We start from the raw sequence: 17,613 nt of genomic DNA on the forward strand, positions 1-17,613 counted from the left end.
CAAATGGTGTGAGATTGGTGAAAGAGAGATGTTGGGGGAAAGAAAGAAAGAGAGAGAAGAGAAAACCGACAACTGACAACCGATGATCGATGACCGGACATGCAGCAATCGACAGAGATAAGCGACGGAGAGGGGGAGCAGTGGCCAACGAAAGATCGTGTGGAGTAATGCTGGTTATTTGAAGAGAGAGATGTTAGGGGAGGGGGAGGGATTTGTTGCTTTCGAAGAAGTTCAAGGTTTTTTTTTTAAAAAAAAAAATAGGTGTACTAAGAGATATCAAGTATATCAAAGGCATCAAATATATCAGGTGTATCGATTGTCTCGAATGTATCCGATATATTAAATGTATCAAGTGGGTCAAGTGTATCTATATATTTTTTACATTTTTTGTTTTAAATCATGGAGTAGACTTGTTTTTTACTACAGACCTAATATTAAGAATTTATTTTGCACAATTTTGCAACAAACCCGACATATATATATACACACACAGTCGCACATATTTCCTGCTTGAAGAAGGTGACTCTTACCTTTCCAGAAGGTTGATGAAGACTAAACTGTTAATCAACGTCTGAGATAACTAAATTTATTACTTTTCTGAAGAAAAATCATGGGCTTGAAAATACTAATTTTAAATACAACATAACCTCTAATATTAAGAAAAGTAAAATTTATTTTGAAAAAAAAAAAAAAAAAAAAAAAAAAAAACCCTAAGTTTTTGGAAACGTCTCCTAAGCATATCCTCTTCTAACTCCTAATAATTTGAGTAGAAACAAACGGAATAAATTTAGGTAAGTTGCCAAATTCATTTTCAATATGAAAACATGTAGCGGTACTACCAGAATGAAATTTCCATCATATAAAATGACATTAATATAAAGTTTTGGCAATGAAATAAATATAAGAAACTTTACAAAGAGCCGCATATAATTATAAATAACCACTCGATGTTGTACAAAAAATAAAATTAAAAAGATATGGGAAACTACTACAAGTACAGAGAAGCAGCAAAGACAATATCCCTCTTGATTTTAGAAACAGCCTCTTCAAACTTGGTTTCAAGTTCAGTTTCACCAATGGACTTTGCTGCAAGTATAAGTTGTTGAAGAACTTCCTCCAGTCTTCTAATTGCTCTAATCAAGCTCCCCTCAAAAACCTGTGTTATTTCCATTATCTCATAGAATTTGGATCCTTTTGCCCAACCATATACAGCCTCCATAATATCCGGTCTAAATGAATTCACAAAGCCTTCTACATCAATTTCGACCTGCAATTCGACATGCATCTATCATCAAGCATTCTCCTCTTAGTGTATGCAATCACTCACTAAACAGAACACTTGATATGAAAGAAACAAACTGTTTCCATTTTAATGGTTTTCCTAGAGAGCTTTTTTATATAAAGCACAAATCACTTCATTAAAAAGAGTATTTAAAAAATGGGGGTAACAAGAAACGCTCCCCACCTAAGAGTCAAAATGAGATTCAGTTATTCAAGAAGTTTTATTTATCTAAATTGGGAAATGCAGTAAATCAACACCATCATATGGATCTATGTCTGCGTGTGTGTGTATAGTTCAAAGGGATGTGGGATGGTGGATTAATGCTTCAATCTAATGAAAAGTAATAGGTGCCTTATCCATTGATCTATCATGAAATAGATTAAAAATTCACAGTGAACAAAAGAACCAAAAACTCAATGTGACACTTCTTTAAACTCATTGCCAGCTGAGTTTAACAACATAAAGAGTAAACGAAAAGGATCGAGTAAATAAACTTTGGACAAATAAGAACTAGTGCTAACCTTGCATTCAAGCTGAACCTTAGCAACCCTTCGAGCTGTGTCTTGTAATTGAATGAAGAGCAGCTCAAGCTCTTCCCTAGGCTTAGCTGCATCCTGAAGTTTCTCTTGCCACACGAAACAAGATAGCAGAGCGACAACTTCCTCCACTTTTATGTCCTTGAAAACCCCATTGAACATCAGCTCTGAAAGGGTCAATTCATTTGCACTACTGATTTCACAAGCAACCTTGCCTTTGAGTTCCACGACATCATCACTTGTGATGTAACTGCAATGGGGGAAAAATTAATTACTTACTGTTAAGTCGATGCATCTACAATCAACAACATTGCCATTCTGTCATGAAATCTAAATGATCAATTCAAACGGGCAACCAGACATTCTGAATCCATGGTACATGACAATGTATTATAGACAGAGAGTTCCTTTCACATAATACACTAGATTCTTAGGATATAAAACAACTCAGCAATTTGGAAGGTCGAAACCAAATATGAGATCACGTCATTAAGAATGGAGTCAGACAACTATGTAAATCTCTACCTTTTTTTCATAAAAAAATGTGAGATTTCATTCTAAACAAATCATTTAGGAGTGTATCCTTGTTTAAAATAAAATAAACTATTCAGAATTACCTAAGTAAACAATATAGCTTTCAACATTTACCATATACATCTAAAAAAAATTTTACAATCAACAATTTTATTGATAAAATGATGTATCCAGAAGGGGAGCTCCTACGCTAAGGAAGTAACAAAATGAATTAAGCTGCAGTAGATGAATTCTCTCATAGAAACAGATTATTTGGAATTAATTGAACAAACTATGCCCAACTTTTTTAAATCGTCACTATAATAAATATTTACCTATTTGGTGACTTAAAAAAATCCAACCTAAAGAGTTGCTAGAGAAGAAAAACGATCAATTACCCAAGCCTCCGCAATACTCGTTTCCTGGCCTTCAGTTCATCTTTGAAAGCCAATGCAGAAGAAGAACGCAATGTTTTCTTAATTGATCTAATTTTAGCTGTTAACTCTTGCTTTAAATGTAATGCTTTGAGCTTCTGCTCAACAAGTGTTGATTTTGCCACCTCATGCTTGTCAAAGAGGCTCTCCAAAGCCTCTGTTCTACGCACCGCCTTTCTGTATGAGCTACTTTGAATCTGAATATCAAATGAAGTTAAAATAAAATTAAAATCTAGAAAAAAAACATGGCAGAGGCAAATAGATGCTAGGCTGAACTTCCATCCAGCAAATGCTCAAACTGAATCAGAGTTGGGTTTTTTTGGACGAATGAATTCAAGTATAGATCCGTTAAATCACAATTTAGTCCTCAAACTTTCAAGTTCATATCAAAAAGATCCTTAACTTTAAAGAGTGCCTAATAAGTCTCCAAACTTTCAATTCTATATCTAATAGTTTTCTTAACTTTAAAAATGACTAATAAGCCCCTAAACTTATAATTTTGTGCCTAATAGGTCTTTGAAATTGTGAGAGTAATGATATAATATTAAATTTACCTTCACCCATCAACTTAAGCTTTTGGGTCTGGTCAATCGGTGATTTAACATGGTATCAAAGCAAAAGGTTCTACATTCAAACCCTTGTAATGTCATTTTCTCTCCCAGTTAATATTGATTTTCACTTATTTGGTTTTCTACAAATTTCAAGCCCACAAGTGGGGAGTGTAGAAGTATTGATATAATATTAAATTTACATTCACCCATCAACTTAAGCTTTCGGGTCAAATTAGTGATTTGATATGAATATTAAAATTTGAAAAAATCAACTTATCCATCAGGCTTGAAATTGAATTTAATGAGTAATAGAACAAACTTACAATTTTGTGTAGAGTAGGTCCATTAAATGAAAGTTTAAGGACCCATTGGGCACATTGAAAATTCAAAGGACCTCAAAGGACTTATTAGACACTTTTTAAAGTTCGTGGACTAAATAAACACAAACTTAAAAGTTTAAGGACTAAAGTCATAGATTTCGGTATACTGACCTAAATACCACCAAAGATTACAAACATACATGAAACCCATAGACTTCGATCTAATAGAAAAAGAAACCTTCACATCAACCAAAAAAAAAGTGTATTAGCATAGAGTTACGTACTTTCATATCCTCTTCTGGATCTAAAAGGGGCACTCCCTTTGGAAATCTTGATAGAACTTCAGAAATCTTCTTCAATGTATTTTCTCGAGCTTCCAACGGCAAAAGATCATTCGGTATGAGTATACGAATACTAGCTAAAGTACTGATCTGTTATAAACAAGAAATAAATTAATTAAGCTGAGAATAATTAAAACACAATAGTGTATATTTGGGAGTGATTTTAAAATGGTCAAAATCACTTTTGTCCAAATATGCTCCGAAACGTGTCTTTATTAATACAATATTAATTTAATGTTTGATTTGGAACTTTAATCTAGATTTTGTCACTCTTAATCTTGGTAATCTTTGATCTCTATTATTCTCTTTCAGGAAGAGAGCTAATATTTTTAATTCTGTACTGACAGTTCACATGAAGCATGTGCATATAATAGATCATCTAACTCAATACCTGAGATATTGGAATGGAAACAACATGGGGTTCTCCGTGCTCTTTCAATCGAACGATCTTAACATTCTTTTTCCCAATGCCATCTTTACTGACAATGCATCTTGTAAGAACGTCCACAGAGTAGTTTGCAGATTCTGGTTTCATGCTAGCATCCTCTGCAACAAAAATTGAAGTTCAGATTCAGAAGAAGACTAATAGGCTAAAATTTGAATTAAAGAATATAAATGCAAGAGAAATTATCGAGATACATCACCTTCAGAAACACCTTTCACCCTTTGAAAATTAATTATCAATCCCCACGTAACCTGGTCCTTAATGGAAAAGGTTGAAGAGATTTCATCATTGCTGTTGCATTCAATAGATACAAGCCTGCCAGGTTGCAGAAATGGTAAGCAGTATCTAGGAGACAACACAATATCACGAATATCCTTCTTTAAACTTTTGTACTGCTTTAGCAAATCATAATAATTCTTCAAATTATCTTCCTCTTCAATCACTATGGAATCCCTCTCCTCTTCAAGGCTTTTCACTTGTTTCTGCAGTAATAACTAGAATTAGTATGTCATCTTACATTAAACATTACACCACAATATGGTTCAATCTTCCATGTGTTATAGGATCGTCCACAAAGGATAATACGGTGCAGCTATTAAGTAGACATAGTAATGTAGGGAGAATTAGGGAAAATTAGGCTAATATTAGGTGATTCCTGGGCTTAATCCCTTTGCTACTAACTCAAATTGGAGTATTTTTTCAATTCCTGAGAGAGAGGTATACAGTAATCAGAGTAGCATATCTAACATGAGTGAAAATTTAATATGAAAAGCAGATTCTTTTCAAATTATACGATAACTAGAGCAGCATTCTCAGCAAACTAGGTTTCATCATTAGAGGAAAAGTCAATCGTCAAAGGATTATAGGTAAGAAGATAACTGATAAGTTGCATATGCAGTGGGAAGGATACAAAAAAGGAAAAAGATCTTTCCCATACTCAAAAAATAAAAATCACAGAGGTTAATGGTAAAAATATGAATGGTTCCTCTACGCCATGTTCTACAAATAATACTCAGAGAGCTTAGTGATAAATAATTTTAAAGGATGAAAAACATTACTTTTTTTTTTTTAAAAAAGGAAACATAATTTTTCATGATGAAAAACATTAAATAAAATCATGCTAACACATTATCTCACCATTTCCCGTTAAAGATCTTTGATTCCATTTTCAGTTGCCCACAATTAATTATCTTCGTTTCAATTAACTTTATTTACAAGACACCTTATCTGCAAAAACTAACCTCGAGGTTGGGTATGTTGCGGTCGGCTTGGAACTGATAGAAGGAATTACGCAGCAGATTTTCAGGATTGCCGTCTTCAGAACGGATTTGATTCAGGAGCATGTTATAGCTCAAGTGAAAAGCACTAAAATGAATTTATATATATATATATATATATATAAAAGAAGAAGAAGAAGATAAGATGTCAAAGCTACTCATTTAAACAACGGAACAAAATAAGGTTGTAAAAATTGTAACTCTCTGATGCACAACCCTACAGGCACAATTAGACACAAATTGATCTAGTCTATTTTCTTTTTATAAAAGCAACAACTTTCATTGAGAAAGAATTGAAAGAATAAGAGGCATAACGTGATTTCATCTGTGGTACATCTTGGCTAGCCAGGTAGCTTAATGGCTCAACTAAATTAATCTTTGGACTATTGTTTACCAGTTCCATAATGAGGGAAATTTGACCCAATTATCAAGTGTTTAGAATACCCTATATCCTCTAGAAACTCTCAAAGTTCTTCCCTTGATGCTGCAGTTTCCATAATTATCCTTGCAACTTTTTAAAAAAAATAATAAAAAGCAAACTTATTGAAATGAGTGCAAACGCATTTTTTCCTCACATATTTTCAATCCCACCTCATCGCTTTAGGGACTTCATATCTCCACACTAGAAATATTTTCTTTTATTAATTACATTTGAGGGTAAAAAACTCCTAATAAAGTGAGAACAGCAAGAAAACTTTGCAACATTCCATACTGTTTTCCCGTACTTCCCAACGTAGCATATCCACAGCTTACATATAAGAAGTTTATCACAGTATTAATAATTCTGACATATTGATAGTGAACATATTGTAGCTACCTGTTCAAGCAATCCGCATTTCCTTTAAGCATCGTTTTAGCAGTTGAAGGTTCCAGCTTCTCATCCACCATCAGGATACATATCCCTCGTTCATCAATTCCTCTCCGTCCAGCTCGACCACTCATTTGTATATATTCACCACTTGATAACCATCTAAATTTATCCCCATCGAACTTACGGACATTACTGAACACAACAGTTTTTGCAGGCATGTTTAAACCAATGCTGAAGGTCTCTGTGGCAAACAAACACTAAAGACAATGTTTTAATGACCAAGGAATTAAAAATATAACATGACAAAAGGAAATCAAATATTTTAGAGTGGAAAAGATAAAAATGTTTATTTGTTTTGCTCTTTAAATGCATTCTAATTAGAAGAAAAATCATGAAAAAAAAAAAAGTAAATCAGTAGCAGTTGAAGTGTACAAAGTGTCTTACTTTCTGTTTCTTTCTTATTTTATTTTTCTTATTATTCATTTTTCATTTGAGGATAATAGTGTAAAACAAATTTCTTGCAGAATTTTGGAGAATTCTTGAAGAACTCTTTTATTGCTCTTAGAACTAATACCTCTTACAACGTAGGGACCCCTATTCAAAGGCTACAAACCGGCCTTTAAGAGATTTTAAAAGAATAACTAAAAATAACTATCTAAAAACTTAGAAAACTACCAGCTGTAAAAACAGGGAAAGCAAAAAATAAAAATAGAGGACTAAACTAAAACCTTTAACCGAAAGTGAAAAGGGACTTTATTGCCATATCAATTACATCAGATGAGAAACTATTTCATCAAAGGAAAAAGAACTAAAGCAGATGAAGAGGAAGAAGAATAGAACTAAGGCAGGGGTAGAAAGACAAAAGGTGCACACACCTTTCTCTTGCCTTAATGGGGTTAATAAAACAAGATCACAACTCGCTCCCAACACAATTACAGTACCAGTACCATGTGAGACAGCAATCAATCAGATTGTATGACAAACACACACCAAATAAATAAATATATTTCTTTCTAGCGCCTTAGTTCTAACCTTGATTAGCCCTTCTTGAAATAATATCTCAATTACTTCCTTCAAAATAGGGAGCAAGCCAGAATGGTGGACCCCAATTCCACGCTTCAAGAGTGGCAACATATTTGAAACCTATTTGAAAGCAATAGAAAAAGGAAGGGGTGATTAACTTTTAAAGAAACAAGACATTAATCAATTAAGCAGCAATTCTTTAAGATTAAATTATCTGTCATCCAAATGTTTTTCTAATCCCAGAATAACCATAAGACATAGTACCTACGCAGCTAGACATTAGAAGTAAATAAATTAAAAACCCTCAACTTAGAATGTGAAGAGGTTTTGCAGTAGCTCAACAATTGCAAGTTTCAATGAAGAGAAACAAGGGGAGAAGCATAAGGATTTGATCTCTTTAGGTTTGCATGCAACAATGGGAAACAGAACTCGAAGGCTGGAAGACAGAACTCAAATATACTTGACCTAGTTATATAGTAAAAGGAGAAGAAACTCACCCAAAAAAGGCAAGAACCAAGAAGTTATACCTAGAATTGCATGTCTGTTTAAAATTCGTCAAATTAAAGAGCTACAACATATTCATTAACAAAAGATATCAAGAAAATCCAATTTCCTTCAATTCCCATTAACTGTAAAATATAAGTATGCCCACAAAAATATATTTTATGAAAAAACATGCTTTTTGAGAAACATGAAAGAAAATACGGACATACAAAAAACATTGCCCAAAAAAGAACATCAATGACTAGCTAATAGCTATACAGAAAGAAGGATCCAATCCAAAATAACAAGTCCATATGAATCGTGACAAAACTCTTTAGACTACAGCTATTGAAGCCCAAAGAGACACATTATTCCTAGCTCGAGATAAAATTCCTTGCTAAATCTCTGTCCCCAAAAAACCCTATTATTTCACACCCTACTCTAAAATTGCAACCTCGGTATTTTATACAGAACTTTGCGGAAAATGAGTGGCTTACCTGAGGGAGCTTCTTATCATCATCCGAAAGCATATCCATAGCACTCCAAAAGATGGTTTCTATGTTTACCTTTTCATCATCACCATTTAGATCCAATTTTGCCATCTGTAACAAACAAGGACACTGTATTAAAGTTGATAGATAGGAAAGAAGCAATGACCAAGATAGAATAGTTAACTACAACGTGCTCAGAAACCAAACAGTTCTCATTTAAAAAAAACCGAACAACATAACTAACATGCAAATCTCATTATTCAAATAATTATAAACTGAAACCAAAACTGCCTCCCCCCTTTCTGTATGTAATCACCCTCAAGGTTCTACTTCAATTTTTAGATACAATAGGGGTTTAGGGGATTCGAACCACAGCCTTCGTGCTCTCTTTGGCTAAAGATTCTGATCAATTACTACTAAGAGTGGGAGCTTATTCAAAGAAATGCCTCTTTGTCATGCATTCATGCAATAGAATTTATGACAATGTTGATAAAGAATTTTCTGTTTTTAGATTCTTCGCTTCATCTTGGTGTACTTTTCCAAGGGTTTTGTAATGCTACTTCTGTTTCAAAATTATCTAATAGGAGCTTTTTCTTTCATATCTTCGGCCTCTATTAGGCATCTAATCTCCAGTCATTTTAAGTTTTTGCCCTTGAATGTAAGTAGTATTGATTCTTAAAAGATAAAATAAAATAATAACTATAAAGTAACATCTACCATCATATCTTGGATCCTTCATAAGCATCAAATTTCTAACAATGTTGCCACATCTAACAAGTCCATTAAACAAAGACCATAAACAAGCCGACACCTAGTGTAGATCAACTAAGCAACCACAAGAACACCATAGGACATTACCTGCATTGCAAGAAATTCACATTCTCTTTTGCTAAAGCTGAAAAGTATAACAGGATCATATTGACGCTGAATTATCATCTTCACCATCTTAAATATATCACTCTCTTCACCTGTTTTGCCCAAAGTCAAACTCTTCTGCCACTTCCCATTATTCTCCCTTTTCTTGTCGCCATCACTAACAGGGACAAGTGCATTTAAAGCTTTTTGAAAGCTATCCTCACGAAAATGCCCCTTTTCATCAACCACCAAGTATAAGCCTTCACCACCAGATGGGAAAATATAGTGTTGAAGAGGTGTTGGCCGATAGTCAGTATAAACAATATGACATGGTTGTTGGTGGACCTGCATTAATACGAATCAACCAACACATCTACAACAAGACCTTATAATTTTTTATACATTTATTCATTTATTACTTCATATAAAATAATTGTATTGAAAAGGCCATAAAAGTGAAGATTAAAGAGTAATGCAAGGCAAGCCATCTAATGTCACAACCTAATGCCATAGTTTCTTTTCTCCAAGATCAATCCATTCCCAATTTCCTATAAAGATAAAAATTATGCAGTGGAGGACAATCAACAAAATTAATGTAGGAACTGATAAATGGGAAATGGATTAATCAACAAAATTAATGGCAGCCCATACACTCAAGAATATCAAAAAAAAAAAAAAAAAACTGATAAATGGGAAGGACAGACAAAATTGACGTTCAAAAGGCTTCCATCAGCATCATGCCAAGAACTAATCAACAAGCACTTCCCAGAATAGAACATGGAAAATTATCATTTTTAGCTCTATTTGTAGTTGACCCAAAACATATTTTCATTTTCAATTTATTTCTGATAACAAGATTGAACCAAGAAGTGGAGAAAACCTTCGCAACCCAATCAGCAAATTCTTTTGCATTTGGAACAGTTGCTGAGAGGAAAACAAATCGAGCATTTTTTGGAGCCATGACAATGCTCTCTTCCCAAACAACACCTCGCTCCCGATCACGCATGTAATGTACTTCATCAAAAATAATCCATGCCACTTCCCGTGTAACCTCTGATCCTTTGTACTGCATGCTACGCCAAATTTCTGTGGTCATGACCTGAATTTGGAAAAAATTCACCCATTTATCAATGGTTCAAAATTTAGAATCCTACAAAAATGAAGCAGTGAATAAAAGCCAAGAAGCACACCAGACAAGAAGCATTTGGATCAATTGTCACATCCCCAGTCATTAAACCAACATCCGAGAATTCTTCTTTAAATTCCCTATATTTTTGGTTGCTGAGGGCCTTGATTGGTGAGGTGTATATGACACGCTGTTTATTCCGAAGAGACATGGCAATTGCATACAATGCTACGACAGTTTTACCAGCTGATGTATGGGCAGACACCTGTCAAAGAACTGATTATCACTTACTGAACCCTACATAATAAAAAGTTGTGACAATCAACAAAACTAGAGTTGGAGTGGCATAAAAATGACCGAGTTAGAATTTTTACATGGAAGCTAAGCGTACTTGTTATTAATAAGTCCATTCATGTTATTGAAAGTTCAACAAAACTAGCATCTACCACTTTCAATTTGTTGGCAAAATAAATTATATAGTATGGTTCAAACCTTTCTACAATCCGTGTATTCAATATACATGGTCAGAACTCCTATTCTGCCTGAAACTGAACGACAAATATTCACCGAGTGATCTCTAGGTAAAAACCAAGGGGGTCTTAACATTATGATCAACTAATGAATTACTGCACAAAATTACCTTAGTATCGGTTTCCAAACTAAAGGGGAAGTATAATCAATTATAGTAATCCGATCAACTAAACATTTATGGCATTCGACATTCAAATTTTGGAAGGAGGAGGGGTACAAGGGGTTTGAAATATAACTACTAAAAAGCATGGTCAAATTCAGCCTCCTATTAAACACTTGTGCTTTCAAACTGAAACTAAAGTTCATATTACATTTTATTGCGAATGGAGCAGAAGCCACACAACTCTAGCATTGCCTTCAAAGTTTACCAACAAAAAGGCCGAATGCATTCACTTCAGCAAACATGTTCACATGATGTATTCCCATAGAAGAATAAAAACCATTATTGAACTCGAGCAATAGGCAAAGAAACCAATGAGAGGTTGGTTAGATAAATAAAGTTACCATGACAGATTCTCCAGTTTCCAAGCACTTGATAGCCTCAGACTGAAAGGGGTCCAGAGAGAAAGGGAAAACCTTAGCCGGTTCCAACTTCTCTGCAGTCGAAGAGAGACTTGAAGATGGGAGAGGATTAAAAGAACCCTCGGGGTAGGAGACATCATGGATACACGCAACTGGTTCGTCTTCAACAATGGCAGGGCCATTGGTTCTATGTTGCTTCGGCGAAGGTTGTCTAGGCGGATTTTCGACCTGTTTTCTCTTCGAAGAGCCCATGGCAGCTTCGAATTGAGGACGGATGTAACCAAATTGGCGACGAGAGCTATGGAATTGGAAGCAGACTCCCTCAAAGGGTTTTTCTCTCTGAATAAACCCTAAGAAAGAGTTGCGTGGAGGACGGCTGAAAACGGCGCGCCAATTTTGTTAACCGAAATTTTGTGTACGATTCTTCTCAACCACGGGCTTTTTTTTTTCCCTCCGGGTCTTCACCGGTCTACAATTGCCAATTGGTGTTTGAGGTTTTGGGTATGACAATAACGGGTCCTTTGATGCGCCGGTTCGTAATTCGGAAGGTTAGATTCGGGCTAGGTTAGGAGGTTTAGTTAATCTAAATTTAAAATACAATTTTTAAGAGATATAAAAATAAAGTGAAAATTCGTAAATCTTGAATTGGTAAGATATTTCTCTGTAATAACGGTTTGATTTTAAATTAGTTTAAATTTTCCATTTTAATTATTTTAAAATATTTAAATTTAAATAAAACTAAAAAATTTAGAAGAATATTTGTTTTTTTAATTTTAAAATAGAGATCTAACTAAATTATAATAATTTGATATTTTGATTTCATATTTGAAATAAATTTCATAATTTTTTTTTTTTACTTGAGTTAATTTGAAAATGATCTATTTTTTTATCATAATATGCTAACTTCAAATTAAAATAAACTAGTATTTTAATCTTAAATTCAATTATTGAAAAATTATAATTTTTTTTTATCAAATTAGATTTGAGGAATAAAAAAAACATAAAATTTGAGTTCTAATATTTATTTGGCCGCTAAATAATTTTCAACATTTTAATCATTTACGTTTAAAAAAAATGATCCTAAAAAAATAAAAAAGTTATTAAATTAAATTAGGGTTTTCTATAGCCTAAATAAACGTACATAATTATGCAATTGCAGTTCAAATGGGTTATTATTTTACACATTTTTCAACCCACCTTACTATTTAATAATAATAATCATAATGATAATGATAACGATAACAATAACAATACTAAAAGAAAGCATTATAAGGGAAATTTTTTGTGGTTATAAACTTTCCAAAACAATTTTCCTTTTAGAACCTAGGATAGTAAGAAGAATTTCTCCAAAAAATCGAAATTTGTTGCCCTCATAAATGAAAGATATAATCAACAAGAAGCTTTGGATGAGAAAACAAGGTATATTTGATATATATAGCATTGTTTTGTTGGCTTTTCGACCCTTAATCTCAAATTATTTGATTTTAAATATTTAATTAATTAATATTTTGACGATAACAAGCCTAAATTAGTTTGTTAACAATTTGGATATTTTGAAGTATTTATTGGTTAGAGCTCGAAACAACGATTCCATCGCAATTTGAATCACCCAAATTGGAGCTCAAATGAAGAATATATAGTAGGTGAAATGAGCTTAACGGAAAAAGCTCGAACCGATGACATGATATTTGTTTCATCAAAGTGGCCTAATTGAAAGGTTGGAAGGAATGACAGGCTTTTAACTTTTGGATCGGTTAAAAATGAAAATGAATTTAAAAGGAAAATAAATATAATATTATTTGATGTTTGTGTCTAACGTGTTGTTTGACACATGATGAACTTTTACTTTTTGTTAGATTTTAAAAGAAATAATTTTAAAAGATATATATTATTATATTGTTTTTTGTTTGTGTTTAACGACTAGTTGAGTTTAAATCTCCAACATTCAATTTTCTTTTACCAACGTCCAATAGCCTAAATTAAGTTAGGATTTCATCATCCTCCTCTATTTAAACACATCTTCTTCTTCAAATCAATACAACAATTTTAAATTATTTTTCAATCCTCCATAACTCAAACCCATTATTGTATTCTCTCTCTAAGTTTCAATTTTTTTCTTTTCATCTAATTCTTGAGAGATATATCTTATGTATTATGAGATTAATTTGTCGTGAGCTAAAATTTGTAAATCTACTATTGTAGAGAGTTTATCAAGTGTGCTATTTATTTTTACAAATATTTTGTAAGGGTTGCTCTTGATCCTGAAAAAGAATCGTTGTAACGGTTTGATCTTCAACCGTGGAAAAAATCAGATTTGTTCTTGTGCCCAGAAAAAGAACGTTGTAGCAGTTTGACTCTAAGCAGTAGAAAGATGCAGAGACTTGAAGTATCCAAGAGGAATTTGGGAAGTGGATGTGGGCCGGTTGTGCCGAACCAGGGTAAAATTTTTGGTGCTAATTTCTCTATCCCTCTCCTACTTTAATTTTACAATTAATTTGTTGTTAGATTAGCAATGTTTATTTAGGTTGGTTGAATTTACATATTTCATATCAATTTTTGTATTAAAATCAAATTTGGTGCTTAAAAGTGTTATTTTTAATTACTTGACTATTTGATTAAACTCTATTCACCCCTCTAGGGGTTGTCATACAGATCCTACATATTTATTTGAATTTTTTAAAAATAAATTGTATATTTGATAAGTGCATGAGCATTACAATTTGTACAATATATCGACTTATATACCAAACAATATAGTCGATGTTATTTACATTTTTCAGTATATTGTCAGGATATTCAACAAATGCATAAAATCTCAATAGATAGTCAATCTAGGAAAAATAAGAAGAAAATAAAAATATAAGTAAACATTTATTTTAAACAAAGAAAGGAAGAGAGATAATTAAAAAAAAGATAATCCAATAATAATAATAATTAAAAAACCCAAAAGAAAAAAGAATTATAAAAAATGAAAGTGTATTTTAAAAAATATTATTGAAATTAAACTAGGACATGTTTGAAATAACTTAGAAAAAAAAGTTTTTCAAAAATCAATATATATTTCAAAACATTTCATAAAAACTAATTAAAATAATAACACATATGTGTTTGACAACTCTATTAAAAGTATTTATATATAAAAATTTGTTTGTTATATACTAAAACTGTTTTTATTAATATTTTTTAAGGTTGTCCAGTGACGATCACTGGAGTTGGTGGTTGAGAAGTTCGCTGGTATGGGTCGCCGGAAGTGACAACCAGAGTTTGACCCGTTGTGATTGCCGGAGTTGGTGCCCCAAAGCTCGCCGTAGGGGTCGTCAAAAGTGCTAGCTGGAGGTTGGTTGAAGGCGGTCGTCAAAGTTGGTGGCTGAAAGTTCACTGGCGGGGGGCGTGGAGGTTGGCCGATGCGGTTGCCGGAGTCGGTGGCTGAAATTTTGTCCGAGAATCGCCGAATGTGGTGTTTGGAAGTTGGTCGATGAACTTCTTAAATTAAATTAGGAAAAAAAATAATAATAACCCATGGGTTTGAATAGATGAAAAAAAGGTGTAGGAAGTCAAAGATTTCCTAGATATTTGCCCCAAACAAGGGTTGAGCTTAGCATGCCTAACCCATCTAAGTCAAACCCTTGAAACAAACATCTTCTAAGTGTGCAGGTCCAATTTATTGATTTTATTTTAGATTTAATTACTAAATTGGTTAATGTGGTTTGAAAGAAAAAAAAAAAGATAGAGTTTAGTCCTATAATTTTAAAAACTAGAATTTAGTTTTCATAGTTTGATAGTTTAATAAATTTTCATGATCACTCTCTATAGTTTGATAAAATTCTCATATATAGTCTCTACATTAGAGACTATTTATGAAAAATTTATCAAAAGGTTTACTACATGTGTTGTTGTAATTATAGGCCTATTCTCATATTTTCAAAGATTCTATGTTTTTTTTACATTAATAGACTAAACAACTATCTATTTTCACAATTGTTTTAGTTTTCGAATCAAAACTGAAAAGAAAATCATTTTCCAGCCCATTACAATAAGAATGCATGTCAAATTTATTGGTTTTTTTAGTACATTGGAATAAATTTTTACGTGTTTGTCTCAAAGAGTTGTAACTATATGAAGAGAGACTATATTAGAGTTTCTGAAAGGACGAATAATGTAATATATGTTCAAATACATATTTATTATTAGATTGTAATCTTTCATATTTATAGTCTAAATTTTGCTGATATAAGTATATATTACTTCATTGTGTAATTACTTTGATAGGAATAGTAGTTTCAAAGCAAATGACGTGACTGTCTGTTCAAACATATTTCCACCATCAGATTGTGATACATCATATATATGGTTTAGACTACACTAATTCATGGCATGATACACTACTTTGATTCAAATAGTTGTAAGGAGGCAAAAGACATAACTATTCTTTCAAACATATCTTTGCCTTTAAATCATGTTTTTTTTTATACTTTTGAGCTAAATCACATTCATATATAAAAGGATACACAACTTTGACCCAAATAATTGCAACGGAGGATAAAATAGAAATTTACAAAAGTTTTAAGGGAAAAGTAGAATTTTATACCCTATGGCCCTGTTTGTTAACCATATGGTTTTTCATCTATAGTTTTTGAAAATTAAGTCTATAAAGACACATTCCACCTAAGGCCCCATTTTTTGTTATCTACTTTTACCATGTTTTCAAGAACTAAGTTATTCGACGAGATTTTCTGAGAAATTTAAAATTCATTAAATGAACTTGTATTTACATTGATTTATGTATAGTAGGTATAGTCTCCAGTATATGTTTCTTTGATGTTTAGTCTCTAGTATAGGTTCCTTTGATGTTTACTCTCAAATGTTGAATATACTTTAAATTCCTAAGTCTTCAGTCTTAAAAAAATTTTAATCTTGAGATTGATTAGAGTTCCAATCTTCTGAAATTCAAGGAGATTTTAATCTTCCAAGTGTCTTTAATCTTTAGAAGGTTGCAATCTTAAGATCGATCAAAGCTTCAGAGTCTTGAAAGATTCAGAACTGCAAATTCTAAGTTTTTAGAGCTTCAACACTTTGTCTTCTCAATTCTTCCTAAAATTCCCCCCTCACCCCTCCATATATGGGTTTACGCCCGTTCACTTTTGGGCCCAAAATTGAGTTTGGACTTGGGCCCCGTCTTTTCTTTGGCCAAAAATTTCACCATGGACTTAAATTGAGTTGGACTTTGGATTTGGGCAACTTTAATTACTCGAATCAATCCAATTTATGATTTTGGGATCAATGGGACTTCTAGCCAAATTAATTGATCGTGATCCAAGCTTAATCACTATTGAATTTGATAAGCCTACCATTGTCATGATTAGATGACTAGAAAAGAAGACACGTTTTTTTTTAGTTTGTTATTTATTTGTCTCCAAAATATAATGTAAGGATACAATGATTCTTAATTGGCCCTAAATTTAGTAAATCGGTCGGCTTTTGCTATGATGATGTGACAAGTTTTGATTGGTCGGAATTTCTTACAAGCCAATTTTTTAAAGCCAAGAAAAATAGTTCTTAAAATCGTGTGTTTTATTTTTGAACCTTGTCTAAGAATTCAACTTTTATATTTAAGAAAAATGTCAATCATTGTAACAAATCAAAATGAAGTATCTTAATTTTCAAAAACCAAAATTCAAAACAAAATTATTACCAAATAGGGTCTAAACTTTTGGTTTGAATTGTAGTTTTGTTTAATGTTTGAACACTTGACATGCTGTTGAAGTAAATATTCTTTAATCGGTGGGTCAAATTTTGCTAGGAATGTTTGTGGGTTGGGTTGGGTTAGGTCAGGTTGAATGATTTTTTAGACAAAACTCAATTGTTTGGGTTGTAAACTTCTTCACCCCAAATAACACTTATTAAAAAATGAACTTAACCCAATCCAACCCAACCATGACATATTTGGGTCGTGTTGATTTGGATTACTCGGGTCATTTATTTAAAATTTTGTTCTAAAAAGAAATAAAATGTAAATGCATAAAAATCTACTTCATTTATTTTCATATATTGAATTAAGATTAACAACTCAAT

The 17,613-nt window shown here is 32.5% G+C and overlaps 1 protein-coding gene across 2 annotated transcripts; it reads right to left on the minus strand.

Moving 5' to 3' along the window:
* Positions 1-849: 849 nt before the first annotated feature.
* Positions 850-11,992, minus strand: MTR4 (RNA helicase, ATP-dependent, SK12/DOB1 protein). 2 transcript variants are annotated; one of them, XM_039018846.2, is made up of 14 exons: positions 11,524-11,992; positions 10,553-10,753; positions 10,243-10,461; positions 9,366-9,707; positions 8,514-8,618; positions 7,543-7,653; positions 6,517-6,767; positions 5,664-5,787; positions 4,622-4,904; positions 4,369-4,523; positions 3,921-4,067; positions 2,730-2,962; positions 1,804-2,068; positions 850-1,267 (listed from the first exon to the last, which is right to left on the minus strand). In XM_039018846.2, the coding sequence occupies exons 1-14, from the start codon at positions 11,791-11,793 to the stop codon at positions 989-991; spliced, it is 2,985 nt and encodes a 994-aa protein (XP_038874774.1). In that variant the 5' UTR covers positions 11,794-11,992; the 3' UTR covers positions 850-988. The 2 variants fall into 2 exon arrangements, with proteins under 2 accessions (XP_038874774.1, XP_038874775.1); XM_039018847.2 differs by having other exon boundaries at positions 10,553-10,785; positions 11,524-11,908.
* Positions 11,993-17,613: the final 5,621 nt, after the last annotated feature.

Source organism: Benincasa hispida, chromosome 12, assembly GCF_027475165.1.
Source record: "Benincasa hispida cultivar pf3 chromosome 12, pf3_genome.v1.1, whole genome shotgun sequence".
In the NCBI taxonomy this organism is placed as follows: Eukaryota; Viridiplantae; Streptophyta; class Magnoliopsida; order Cucurbitales; family Cucurbitaceae; genus Benincasa; species Benincasa hispida.